General features: G+C 37.2%; 2 protein-coding genes across 2 annotated transcripts; both read left to right on the top strand.

The window, feature by feature from the left end:
• The first annotated feature begins 236 nt into the window (after nucleotides 1-236).
• LOC127094431 (uncharacterized) lies at nucleotides 237-866 on the top strand. Its single transcript, XM_051033268.1, has one exon. It carries the CDS (start codon nucleotides 237-239, stop codon nucleotides 864-866), a length of 630 nt encoding a protein of 209 aa, XP_050889225.1.
• A 1,369-nt stretch (nucleotides 867-2,235) lies between these two features.
• LOC127094430 (uncharacterized) lies at nucleotides 2,236-11,157 on the top strand. The gene is made up of 8 exons (XM_051033266.1): nucleotides 2,236-2,278; nucleotides 2,729-2,949; nucleotides 3,015-3,074; nucleotides 8,190-8,756; nucleotides 8,889-8,898; nucleotides 9,644-9,815; nucleotides 10,552-10,615; nucleotides 11,107-11,157. Exons 1-8 carry the CDS (start codon nucleotides 2,236-2,238, stop codon nucleotides 11,155-11,157), a joined length of 1,188 nt encoding a protein of 395 aa, XP_050889223.1.

Genomic DNA, 11,157 nt, shown 5'->3' with positions numbered 1-11,157 from the left:
CACAACAGGGTCAAGGTCAATATCAACAACAGCAGAAACAACAAGCTTCAAAGAAATAAGACTGGGAGATTTCCATTGAAAAAATGGGCACTCATAATATTCCGTTCCAAGAAGAGACTAGAAACAATCAGAAAAACACCACCGCCTCTATAAAAAAATTTGAACTTCAGATGGGTCAGATAGCACAACAATTGGCCTCAAATTATCAAGCTCCAGGTACCTTGCCTAGTGGTACAATGACAAATCCTCGTGAGCATAATAATGTTAATGTTGTTGTGACCAGAAGTGGTAAGTCTACTGAGAAACTAGAAGAAAACATTGTAGAAGAAGATAGGTTGTTGGAAGTCGAGTTAGAAATCAAAGAACCGATGAAAACAGAGGATGATGTTATGATAATGCCTATAAAGGTGAAGGAAAAAGCTATCAAGCCAATCATTAAACTTCCTTATCCTCCGAGACAAAAGAAGAAATGCCAACATGGGAAGAATTTTGAGAAGCTTTTAGAGATGTTTAAGAAACTTAAGATAAACGTTCCATTTTCTGAAGCTCTGGAGAAAATGCTAATATATGCCAAATTCATGAAAGAAATCATCTCCAAAAAGCACTCCACAAATGTAGACCCAATAATCCTCACTGACACTTGCAGTGCTATTCTCAAAGGGATGAAAATTCCTGTGAAAAAGAAAGACAGGGGTTCTGTTACTATTACTTGCACTATCGATGATAGAAAATTCAAGAAGGCTCTGATTGATTTGGGAGCTAGTGTGAGTTTGATGTTGTTGTCCATTTATAAAACATTGGGCCTTGGCACCGTTCAAGACACTAGGATATGCGACCTTATTGAATTGTGGAGGATGTTCTGGTAAAGATAAATAAATTTGTGTTTCCGGTTGACTTTTTCATTCTTGAGATGTCGGAAGATTAGGAAATCCCTCTCATGTTGGGCAGACCATTTTTAGAAACAGAACGGTGTATGATAGACATAGAGGAAGGAACAATGACCCTCAAAGTCTACGATGGAGAATTGAAAATTGATGTTTGGAATACTATGCAATACAAAGATGATGTGGGCATGAGTCACACTGTAGAGGTAATATATCAAGTGATTTCTCAAGGAATTGAAATGAAAACACCTCAGTTACCTTTAGAACATGTTTTGAGCTTGTCAATTTTTGAAAGTAATGAAGATGAGAGAGAGTCAGAAGTGCTAGCCATGATGGAAGCACAACTTTCGAGGACTAAATCTAAAACACATCGGTAGGAAGATTTAAGACCAACCCAATCATTATAAAATAACCAAGAGCCTAAAAAGGGGGCAGAATTGAAACAACTACCCGAGAATCTGAAGTATGTGTTTCTTGATGCTGACAAGAAGTGCTCTGCCATTATCAATTTCGATTTAAAAAGTTTTCAAGTAGAAGAACTCATCCAAGTACTCAATAAGTACAAGAGTGTTATGGGATGGGCGATTGGGGATTTGAAAGGTATTAGCCCGGCAGTTTGCATGCACAAGATTTTGATGGAAGATGATCATAAGCCGGTGGTTCAACCACAACGAAGAGTTAATCCATCTATGAAAGAAGTGGTTCGCAAAGAGGTGGTAAAGTTGTTGGATGCGAGGCTGATTTACCCTATATCTGATAGCTCATAGGTTAGTCCAGTGCATGTGGTACCTAAAAAGGGGGGAACTATTATGATCAAAAATGAGAAAAATGAGTTGATCCCAACAAGAACTGTTACAGGTTGGAGAGTGCATTGATTAAAGAAGGTTGAATATTGCAACAAGAAAGGACAACTTCCCTTTGCCATTCATTGATCAAATGTTGGAAAGGCTGGCCAGTCATGATTACTATTGTTTCCTTGACTGATACTCGGGGTACAATCAGATTGTAGTGGCCCTTGAAGATCAAGAGAAGGCTGCTTTCACATGTCCTTATGGTATTTTACATAGAGGAGAATTCCATTTGGGTTGTGCAATGCACCTGCCACATTTTAGAGGTGTATGACATCCATATTCGATGACATGCTTGAAAAACATATGGAAGTGTTTATGGATGACTTTTCTGTTTTCGGTTCTTCTTTTGATAAATGTTTGACTAACTTGTCTCTTATGCTATAAATATGCTAGAAAACAAATTTGATCATAAATTGGGAGAAGTTCCATTTTATGGTACGTGAGGGCATAGTGTTGGAACACAAACTTACAATAAAGGCATAGAAGTAGACAAAGCAAAAATGGAGGAGGTAGCTAATTTACCACCACTCATGAATGAAAAAGGTATAAGAAGCTTCTTGGTACGTGCGGATTTTTACCCCAGGTTCATCAGAGACTTTTCTAAGATCCCCAAACTGTTAATGAGCTTTCTCTTGAAAGAAACACCTTTTCTTTTTGACAAAAAGTGCAGTGAAGCTTTTGAAATCTTGAAGAGGGAGTTGGTGTCTTCTCCTTTAGTGATTGCCCCTAATTGGTCTCTCTCTTTTGAGATCATGTGTGATGCAAGTGATACTGTAGTAGGGGCAGTGCTAGGACAAAGAAAGGAAAAGCTCTTGCATGTGATTTATTATGCAAGTCACATCTTGAATCCTACCCAAATGAATTATGCAACCACTCAAAAAGAGTTGCTTGCGGTTGTATATGCTTTTGACAAATTCAGGTCTTACCTGTTAGGATCAAAGGTAATTGTTTATATTGACCATGCTGCTTTGAAATATCTTTTTGCTAAACCAGAATCTAAACCAAGGTTGCTGAGATGGATTCTACTTCTGCAAGAGTTTGATCTGGAAATCAGAGACAAAAAAGATTGTGAAAATATTGTTGCCGATCACTTATTCTGGATTTCCCTGATAGAAGAAATAGAGGAGACACACCCAATCAAGGATGAGTTCATCGAAGAACAAATCCTAGCCGTTACAGGTGTTCCATGGTTCACAGACTATGCGAATTATTTAGTATGTGGAATAATACCTGACGATTTCGATTCTAAGAAAAATAAAAAGTTTTTGCATGATTGTAGGTTTTACTTATGGGACGATCCGTTCTTGTACAAAAAGGTAATAGACGGGTTAATTCGAAGGTATGTTCTGGAGGAAGAACAAAGGGACATCCTCAAAGCATGTTATGACTCATAATATGGAGGACACTTTAGTGGTGATAGAACAGCAACAAAAGTCCTCCAGTATAGGTTGTATTGCCCTACACTATTCAAGGGTGCTCAAAGCATATTGAAGTAATGTGACAGATGTCAGAGGATGGGTAATATTTTGAAGAGAAATCAGATGCCTCAGAATGCCATGTTGGAGGTAGAGTTGTTTGATGTATGGGGAATAGACTTCATGGGACCCATTCCACCTTTGTTTGTAAAGCATTTCATTTTGGTCACTGTTGATTATATGTCAAATCAAAAACTAATAAAAATATCAGAGATCTGGGTAAGGGGGTTGGTTATGCAATGGGAAGGTTTTAAGCACCCAAAACATCCTTAATACTCTAAGGGAGCCCTTTTTGCAAAGATGTATTGTAGGTTGGTATTTGTGAAAACATTTGTGCAAACAATATTGGGGAGATGAGAAAAGAATATACATATTTACAATTTTGTTGTTTGAATGGATAAACCGATTGCCTACGTACCATCACAAAGGTAGGATCAAAACCTCGTAGTTTGGGGTAAAAATCTCAAAAAAGATTGGTGAATTGATTTGGTCAAAAGCCTTAAGGTCGTTTGTTATCAAAGGGAGAAAACTTAACCTAAACCAACAATCCACCATGTGAGGAGAGCTTCAACATACTAGTGAGGGATCCACCCTATAATAAGTATGGAAGACTTATAGTCCAATCACTAAGGATAAGGTGAGGTTTACATCAACCACTATGATAACTCAAACCTAATGACTAATGTTTTATGAAAAAAGGTTTTAACAAAGGTGGCCATTGGAACCACAAAAATCACTTGAAGTGAGTTGTATTTACTAATTAGAAGTATTCACAAAGTGAGGTCAAAGATGACTTAAGATTCATTCACAAGGAGTATTAATGAAAAAAGTTTGATAAATCAAAGGCATAAGGCCTAGGTTTCTAATTTGAAAACAATGTCAATGTTTGCACAAAATGAGTTTGGCTTGGGTTAGAGTGGAGAGAAGAAGAGAAGGGCTAGTCCTAAACATGCAAAGATAAGAGAAGAGATAAAACCCTTGGAGTTCCTTTTCTTGAGATCATAAAGATGATTCAAGATGCTCCTTTCCTTTGGACTTAGCAAATAACTCAAGCAATCAAACAAATATTCAATCAAGCTCATAGGATCTCCATTTGGCTTGTTTCTCTTAACTTGTCTATTCATGACAATGGTCATTCTTACTATCTCAAGTTTGGAATCCCTATCACACAAGAACAAACAATCAAAAGGTTCACATCACAATAAGCGAAATGGACAAAGAATGAGTTTAGAATAGGGGTCCTTTGAAGTCAACTTTCAAGATTTAGCATTCTAAAGGCATGAGGCCTAGTTACTCTTCAATCAATTTAGCACTCTAAAGGCATGATGCCTAGTTCCTCTTGAACTCCTTTAAGCATAGGTAAGGTCCTAATTCTAAGTCCTTTCTCCTTTTTGCATTGGGTTCACACAAACAATCATAAAACAAACACAAAGCAACAATATATTTATATACAATAATATGCTCAAATGAGCAAAAGGAAAATGGCATAAACATAAAGTATGAGCTCAAGTGAGAAAAGCTAAAAGGCAATATGAATAAATGAGCAAGAAAGTAAATTGCAAGAATTAAATGCTTGAATTAAAGTTAGTAATTAGTAGTTAATGTGAGTGTGTCATAAGACAATTTAGCGCTATGTTAAGCAATCGTAAGTGGACTAATGTAGTAGTCACACCTATCTGAGGCCGGTCAATAAAATTATAGGCAAACAAACACAAGTTAGGGATCATGACTAGTAAGCCAAGCTCCTACAACTTGCCATGCCAAAAGAAAAGAAGGAAGGCCTTATATGGATTTTAGGTTTTTTGCTTGACCGAGAAGCAACCTATCTTGGACACAAAGCAACTCACTTGATCTTTGATCAAGTTGAGTTTGATTTGGATCAAAGAAGGTTAAGCCTCTCATATGTCAAGACTAACCACAAATCATTAACTCATTGGCCAAAAGAAAAAGAAGGAGAAAAGAGATGAAGATGAAATGAACAAAATGAGAATTCAAATGACATAAACAGAACACAATGATTAAATGTGAATGAAATCAACATCAACCAATGGTAAACAGAAGAGAAATGAAGATTAGAGGTCAACAAAGTCAAACATATTTTTTGAAATTAAAATAAATGCATAAAATAAAATGAACAAAATAAGGTCAAACTTCAAATTCAATTCAAATCAACTTGGATAAGTCCAATTGAATTATCATAAGTCTAACATGGTCAAGCAAGGTTTGACAAATTTTCTCAACATTTTTTGAAAACAGAAACTATTTTAAAACAATTAAAAACAAAGAAAAATAACACAAATGAACTAAAATCTCAAATAAATCTCAAATCAATTAAGAAATTGATGAGAATATTTTTCATAGACTTATCATGATCCATATGTGTTAAGAATTTTTTTTTTTTTGAATTTTTGGATATCAAAAAGTATTAAAAATGAATTAAAAACTATTTAAAACAAAATAATTCACAAAAAATATTAAATGGAATCACAAAAATGATTAAAATCAGATTATGAAACTAGATTTTTCAAGAAATTTTTTGCAATTGGTCTCATATTTTTGTGATTCCAAATAAATAGTTATGAATTTTTGAAAATGAATGGAATAAAAGAAAATAAAACAGAAATTAGAAAAATATGAAAAATCAGGAAGCGCATGACCCACTTCATTAATTGACATGGACAAATCCAATGGCTCAGAGGTGCGCTTCCATGGTAGGCAAGAGTCAAGCGCGAAGCAAACTGAATTAAAATAAGTCATGTGAATCAAAGGCCAAGATTAGATCATATGAGCCAAATCCAAGGAGCCAGGTGATTCCACGTGGGGACGGTGGTGGGGACGGTGGTGGAAACCACCGTCTTCTCCGGTGGACCAACTGATTCCGACCACCAATTACAGGTTTTTAAACCTCAACCAAAATGCACGTGCCTTATACCAAAATGAAGCTGGGGTAATGTACATCACCCCTATAACCTTGGATTATCCTCAAGATCTCTATATAATGAGAAATCTCAACTTGAATTTCAAGGTGTTCAAATTGAAATGTTCTAAAACATGAAATCAAAGCCACCACTGGCTTGCCTCTTGCACGAGGACTTCAGAAAACCAAATGAACACAAGCAATTTACATTGTATGATGAGATGTAGATCAAAACAGTTTGAACATCTACCTTCGAAGAGCAGCTTTGTGCAGCACGATCCACTCAATCTTTTGCTTCCAATTTGCTCTTGAGATGTGGTATGAATGCAAGGCTAAGGAATAAGTCTTGAAGATCAACTGATTTTGTTGAAATTCAAGCTTGAATTGAGAAAAGAAAAATCAGAATTCCTTTGGTAATGGCTGGGTTTTCACTTCTGTAGAGTTTCAGGTTGCCTTGAGGTTGAAATTTGAATGAGGCAAGGCTCTTATTTATAGCTGAGATCCAAGCATTAAGGTGAAGAACTTGTGTGCATGATCATTGGGTCCTCCATGCATGGGCCTGTACAGGAGCATGTGAGGCCCAAAATCAATTGGAAATGCAAGTTGATATCATACCAAATGGAAATGGACGTGCAATTTTCCTTGTGTTTGCTTGTGCATGAAGATTCAATGTGAATTTCATAATTGGTCACAAATGTTCCCCTCTTCGAAAGTCACATATAGAAAATCCAAACATAAGCATGTGAGTAATGGTTGGAAAGGTCTTGACATAAGGAAGAAAATCTATGTTGGCCAAAAATCCATTTGGAGTTTGGAAATTTGTGAAAACTGGCCATGAAGTTTGATGTACAAAACATGTCTTTGAAAAATTTGCCAAAAGTGACCAACTTCAAGCCCTTCTGTTTCAATGATGAAAGCCTCAAATGGAAAAACCTCTAACATAAAAGTTGTAGATATTTTCAATATGATCTATTTGGACTTAAATTTTGCATCATTTGGAGTTTTTATGAGAAAGTTATGGGCACTTGAAGTTGGACTTTTTCAAGATTCAATGATTTTGGTCCAAAGTGACCTATAATGTTTTGTATTATCACATGTGTTTCTTTTAGGATTATGAAATTTTGTCCAACATAAAAATTGAAGTTGACATTTTAATATTTCCAATTCAATTTGTCTCACATCAAAATCATAAAAAATGAGGAAGTTAGGTCTTTGGGAAGTTGACCCAAAATTAGGGTTTCAGTCAAAATGACCTATAATGTTTTGAAATGAATGATGACCTTACAAGTTTAAAATGGATTTTTGATGAACATGAAAGTTGTTCATATGGTTCTTAAGAACATTTATTCTCTTGGGGTCATCTTCATTTGACAAACACATCAAAAGTTAGGTCTCAGTGGATCTCAAATTAGTCAGATGACTTGACTGGTCAACTTCTCAAAGCCAAAATTCAAATCTTGATGAATGAATGATTGAGGATACTCAAATAGGCTCATAAATGCATAAAATAGTGAATGAAAGAACTTACCTTGACTGAATTTGATCATAGGTTGAGGTTGCTTCATGAGCAAGGCACAAGTTGATGCATAAATGAATTAGGGTTTCCTTGGGAAACAATCCTCAAGCCCTTTGGTTTATCTTGATCAAATTGAAAAATTGAGATACTTGGGAGACATATATGATGATTAGGAACTTTGTGGACCATTGTCATGCTTTTTCTCATCTTCATCTAGCCATTTTATTGAGCTTAGCAGCCTCCTAGGAGCATGGGATCTCATGATTGCTTGAGCTTCAAAACAAAACAAGTTAGTGACATATTTTTTTGCTTTTGATTAGTAAACAAAATAAGAAAAGCAATAATATACAATTCAAGCATGCTTGGTGGTCTCAAACCAACTCACACAAGTCCCAACCCTAGGGTTAAGGAGCCACACATGCTATGATCCTTGAGGCAATGCAATGAGCAATGATATGATGCCATGAGGGATCTTAGGGTCAAAATTAGGGTCTTACAGTGAAGCACAAGATTGCCACACCTTATCATCCTCATACGACTGGACAGGTTGAAGTATCTAACAGGCAGATAAAGCAGATTCTGGAAAAGACTATCAGTGCTTCTCGAAAGGATTGGGCAATAAAGTTGGAGGATGCACTGTGGGCGTATAAAACAACATTCAAAAGCCCAATAGGTATATCCCCTTATCAATTGGTTTACGGTAAAGCATGTAATTTACCGCTCGAACTAGAGCACAAAGCATTTGGGGCCTCCAAATTCCTGAACTATGATCTTTCAAAAGCTGGTGAATCCCGGATTCTTCAACCACATGAGTTAGAAGAGTTTAGAAATCAGGCTTATAAAAATGCCAAAATATACAAAGAGAAAACAAAAAAAGGGAATGACCAAAGAATTCAGAAGAAAGAATTTTGGGAGGGACAATTGGTTTTGTTGTTTAATTCCAGGTTGAAGTTGTTTCTTGGAAAGCTGAGGTCAAGATGGTCTGGACCTTTTGTGATTCATAAAGTATTCCTACATGGAGCAATCGAGCTCGAAAGTCCAGCAGACGAGGACACTTTTAAGGTGAATGGACATCGATTAAAACCGTACTACCAAGGACAAGAGAGTGGTCTGGTAGATGATGTTCGTCTTACCAAATAAGATGGACGACTGTCGAGCCATGCGATGTTAAACGAAGCGCTTTGTGGGAGGCAACCCACACGTTTTATTTATAATTATTTTCGTTGTTTTTGTTTGGTGTTTTAGGTTTGTTCAGGTATGCACAATGCCTTGCTTAAAAGGCAAAGACACTCAAGTAAATGTGGAATTTGCACAAGCATTCGTGAAGGAAGTTGTACCGGGAGGAAAGACAAAATCTGGAAAAAAAGAGAGAGGAATTATTTTTTTGAAGATAAACCAGCCACCTGTGGCCTTTGACATGACCCGTGTCAGGATCACTGAAGTATGCTTTCAAAATGGAAATTGCATGATCCTAACAAAGTCGGTCGTGGTGCTTGACACGGTTCGTGTCAGGATAACTGAAGCAAAGCTGTTAAGGTGGACATGACAGTTGCCTGACACGGTCGGTCGTGGTGCTTGACACGGCCCGTGTCAGGAGAACTGAAGCAAACCTATCAAAGTGGGCGTGACAGAATCCTGGCACAGTCGACTGTGGTACTTGACACGGCCCGTGTTAGGTCAGTGGATTTGAAAATTTGAAATTTTTTAAGATTCTCTTGTGGACCCCACCCCTCATTAAAACCCATTCACCATTCATTATACCTACTAACCGTACTCCAAAATCTGATTTCCTATCATTATCTCTCACAAACCTCATCTTCTTCACCACCTCTCTCTCTCATAAACCTAAAACCTCCACAAAAAGCTTCCACCTTTACTATCTTATCCACCCCAAATCAAAAACTCCATTCACAAAACCTTCACCATTTTTCATCCTCATCACATTCACGGTGTCCGTTTTTCTTAATTTCATTTTCGAATTTCTCTTAATTTTTTTGCAGGTATAAAAATGCCCCCGAAGAGGATTGTTCAAGGTAAGCAACAAATGGCTGAGACTTCAAGGCCACGAAAGAGGAGTAGTCATACATCAAACCCATATAAAATTATCTTCGATAACCCGGAGCAAGAGCAACAGTACTCCATTCATAGAAAGCGTAAGTTGAATCCCATAAGGTACATGTGTGAACAAACCCTTAATGACTTAGGATCAAAATTTTAAATTGATCGGATGTTTCATGTGTTGGGAATATTGGAATTCATGTGTCTCGAGGCGCCTACTTATGAGCACATCACACTTGAATTTTTAAGTACAATTGAGTTCCAATTGGAGAAAAGGTGGATTGACACTACGAGGTACTACTATGGTACTCTCAAATTCCGTATTTTTTATAATGATCATGTGTTATCTGTCGAGGAGTTGGCTGGTATTCTCCGACTCCTACTTTAAGGACCTGGAGTGGTCCCTGAAGGGTTTGTTCCGCATGATTTTTGGACTGCTATTACAAAGAGGACTTCTTACACCTCAAAAGGTGAAAAGGCCTTGGGCATCGAAAACCCTTATTTCTGTTATGCCCAAAAAGGTCTGGCATATACTCTATTTGGACGAGGTGATAGTACAGGCATGGCAACTCAAAGGGAGTTATTTTTCATGAACTCTATAGCATAGAATCAATCTATCAATGTCGTTGCCTTTGCAACTGACTATTTGGGGGGAGTTGGCCAGGAAGACTCCGGTGGTATATTTGTTGGGGGGCATGATTACCCAGATTGCTGAACATTTTGGTTATCATGCGGTTTTGCTTGAGGAGACCCCTGTGGCAGGTAAGACCAAAATTGATATGTTAACTCTCATTCAACAAGGTATGATTTCTACTTCTCGTGATTATTACTCTATGGTGATCCATAAAAGGTTTATCATTGAATTACCTAATCCTGACAGAGTAAGTATTGTTGATTGTGCTAACTGGTTATATGTGAGTGTTAACCCTAATGAATAGGAAGGCTACGATGTTGACAATATGGTTACAGGTGAACCTATGAATGAAGAAGATCATCATCAGGAGCAGTTTATACCCCCTCACCAAGATCCAACCCAACAGGGTGTCGGGTCATCGTCCATGAATTAAGACCAGTGGGCATGGCTACAAACTGAGCTCGATGACCTTAGAACCGAGCAATCGAGATAAGGAATAAAGCAGGCTTGGCAAGGGGCTATTTTGTATGAGATGAACATGATGATGCGACAATTGATATTGCACTTTCTGCCCCAGCCTCTTTAGTAGGGCACTGTGAGTCACTCTCTTCTATTTTGTTCTAAAACATTGAGGCCAATGTTTACTTCATGCGTGGGGGAGGTTTAATTATGCTTTTTTTTTTATGTTCTTTTTGTTATTTACCTTTTTGTTTACTATTTTACATTGGTTTGTCTGCTACTGTTGGGTGTCATTTGTTGCATGTATTTCAGGTTCTTGGTGTTGTTGTTAGTTCGGTGATGACCATTGGTGGTAGTGGATGA

The sequence above is a fragment of the Lathyrus oleraceus genome, chromosome 6 (assembly GCF_024323335.1).
Source record: "Lathyrus oleraceus cultivar Zhongwan6 chromosome 6, CAAS_Psat_ZW6_1.0, whole genome shotgun sequence".
In the NCBI taxonomy this organism is placed as follows: Eukaryota; Viridiplantae; Streptophyta; class Magnoliopsida; order Fabales; family Fabaceae; genus Lathyrus; species Lathyrus oleraceus.
Note: the sequence above shows the minus strand (reverse complement) of the source record. Positions and strands in the feature narration are given on the sequence as shown.

Excerpts from the sequence above, each read along its gene's own strand:
- LOC127094431 (XM_051033268.1), top strand. The coding sequence starts at position 237 with ATGACAAATCCTCGTGAGCATAATAATGTTAATGTTGTTGTGACCAGA.
- LOC127094430 (XM_051033266.1), top strand. The coding sequence starts at position 2,236 with ATGGAGGAGGTAGCTAATTTACCACCACTCATGAATGAAAAAG. Across the intron at positions 2,950-3,014 it reads CAGACTATGCGAATTATTTA|GTTTTACTTATGGGACGATC; the intron begins GTATGTGGAATA and ends GCATGATTGTAG. Across the intron at positions 10,616-11,106 it reads ATTGTGCTAACTGGTTATAT|GTTCTTGGTGTTGTTGTTAG; the intron begins GTGAGTGTTAAC and ends CATGTATTTCAG.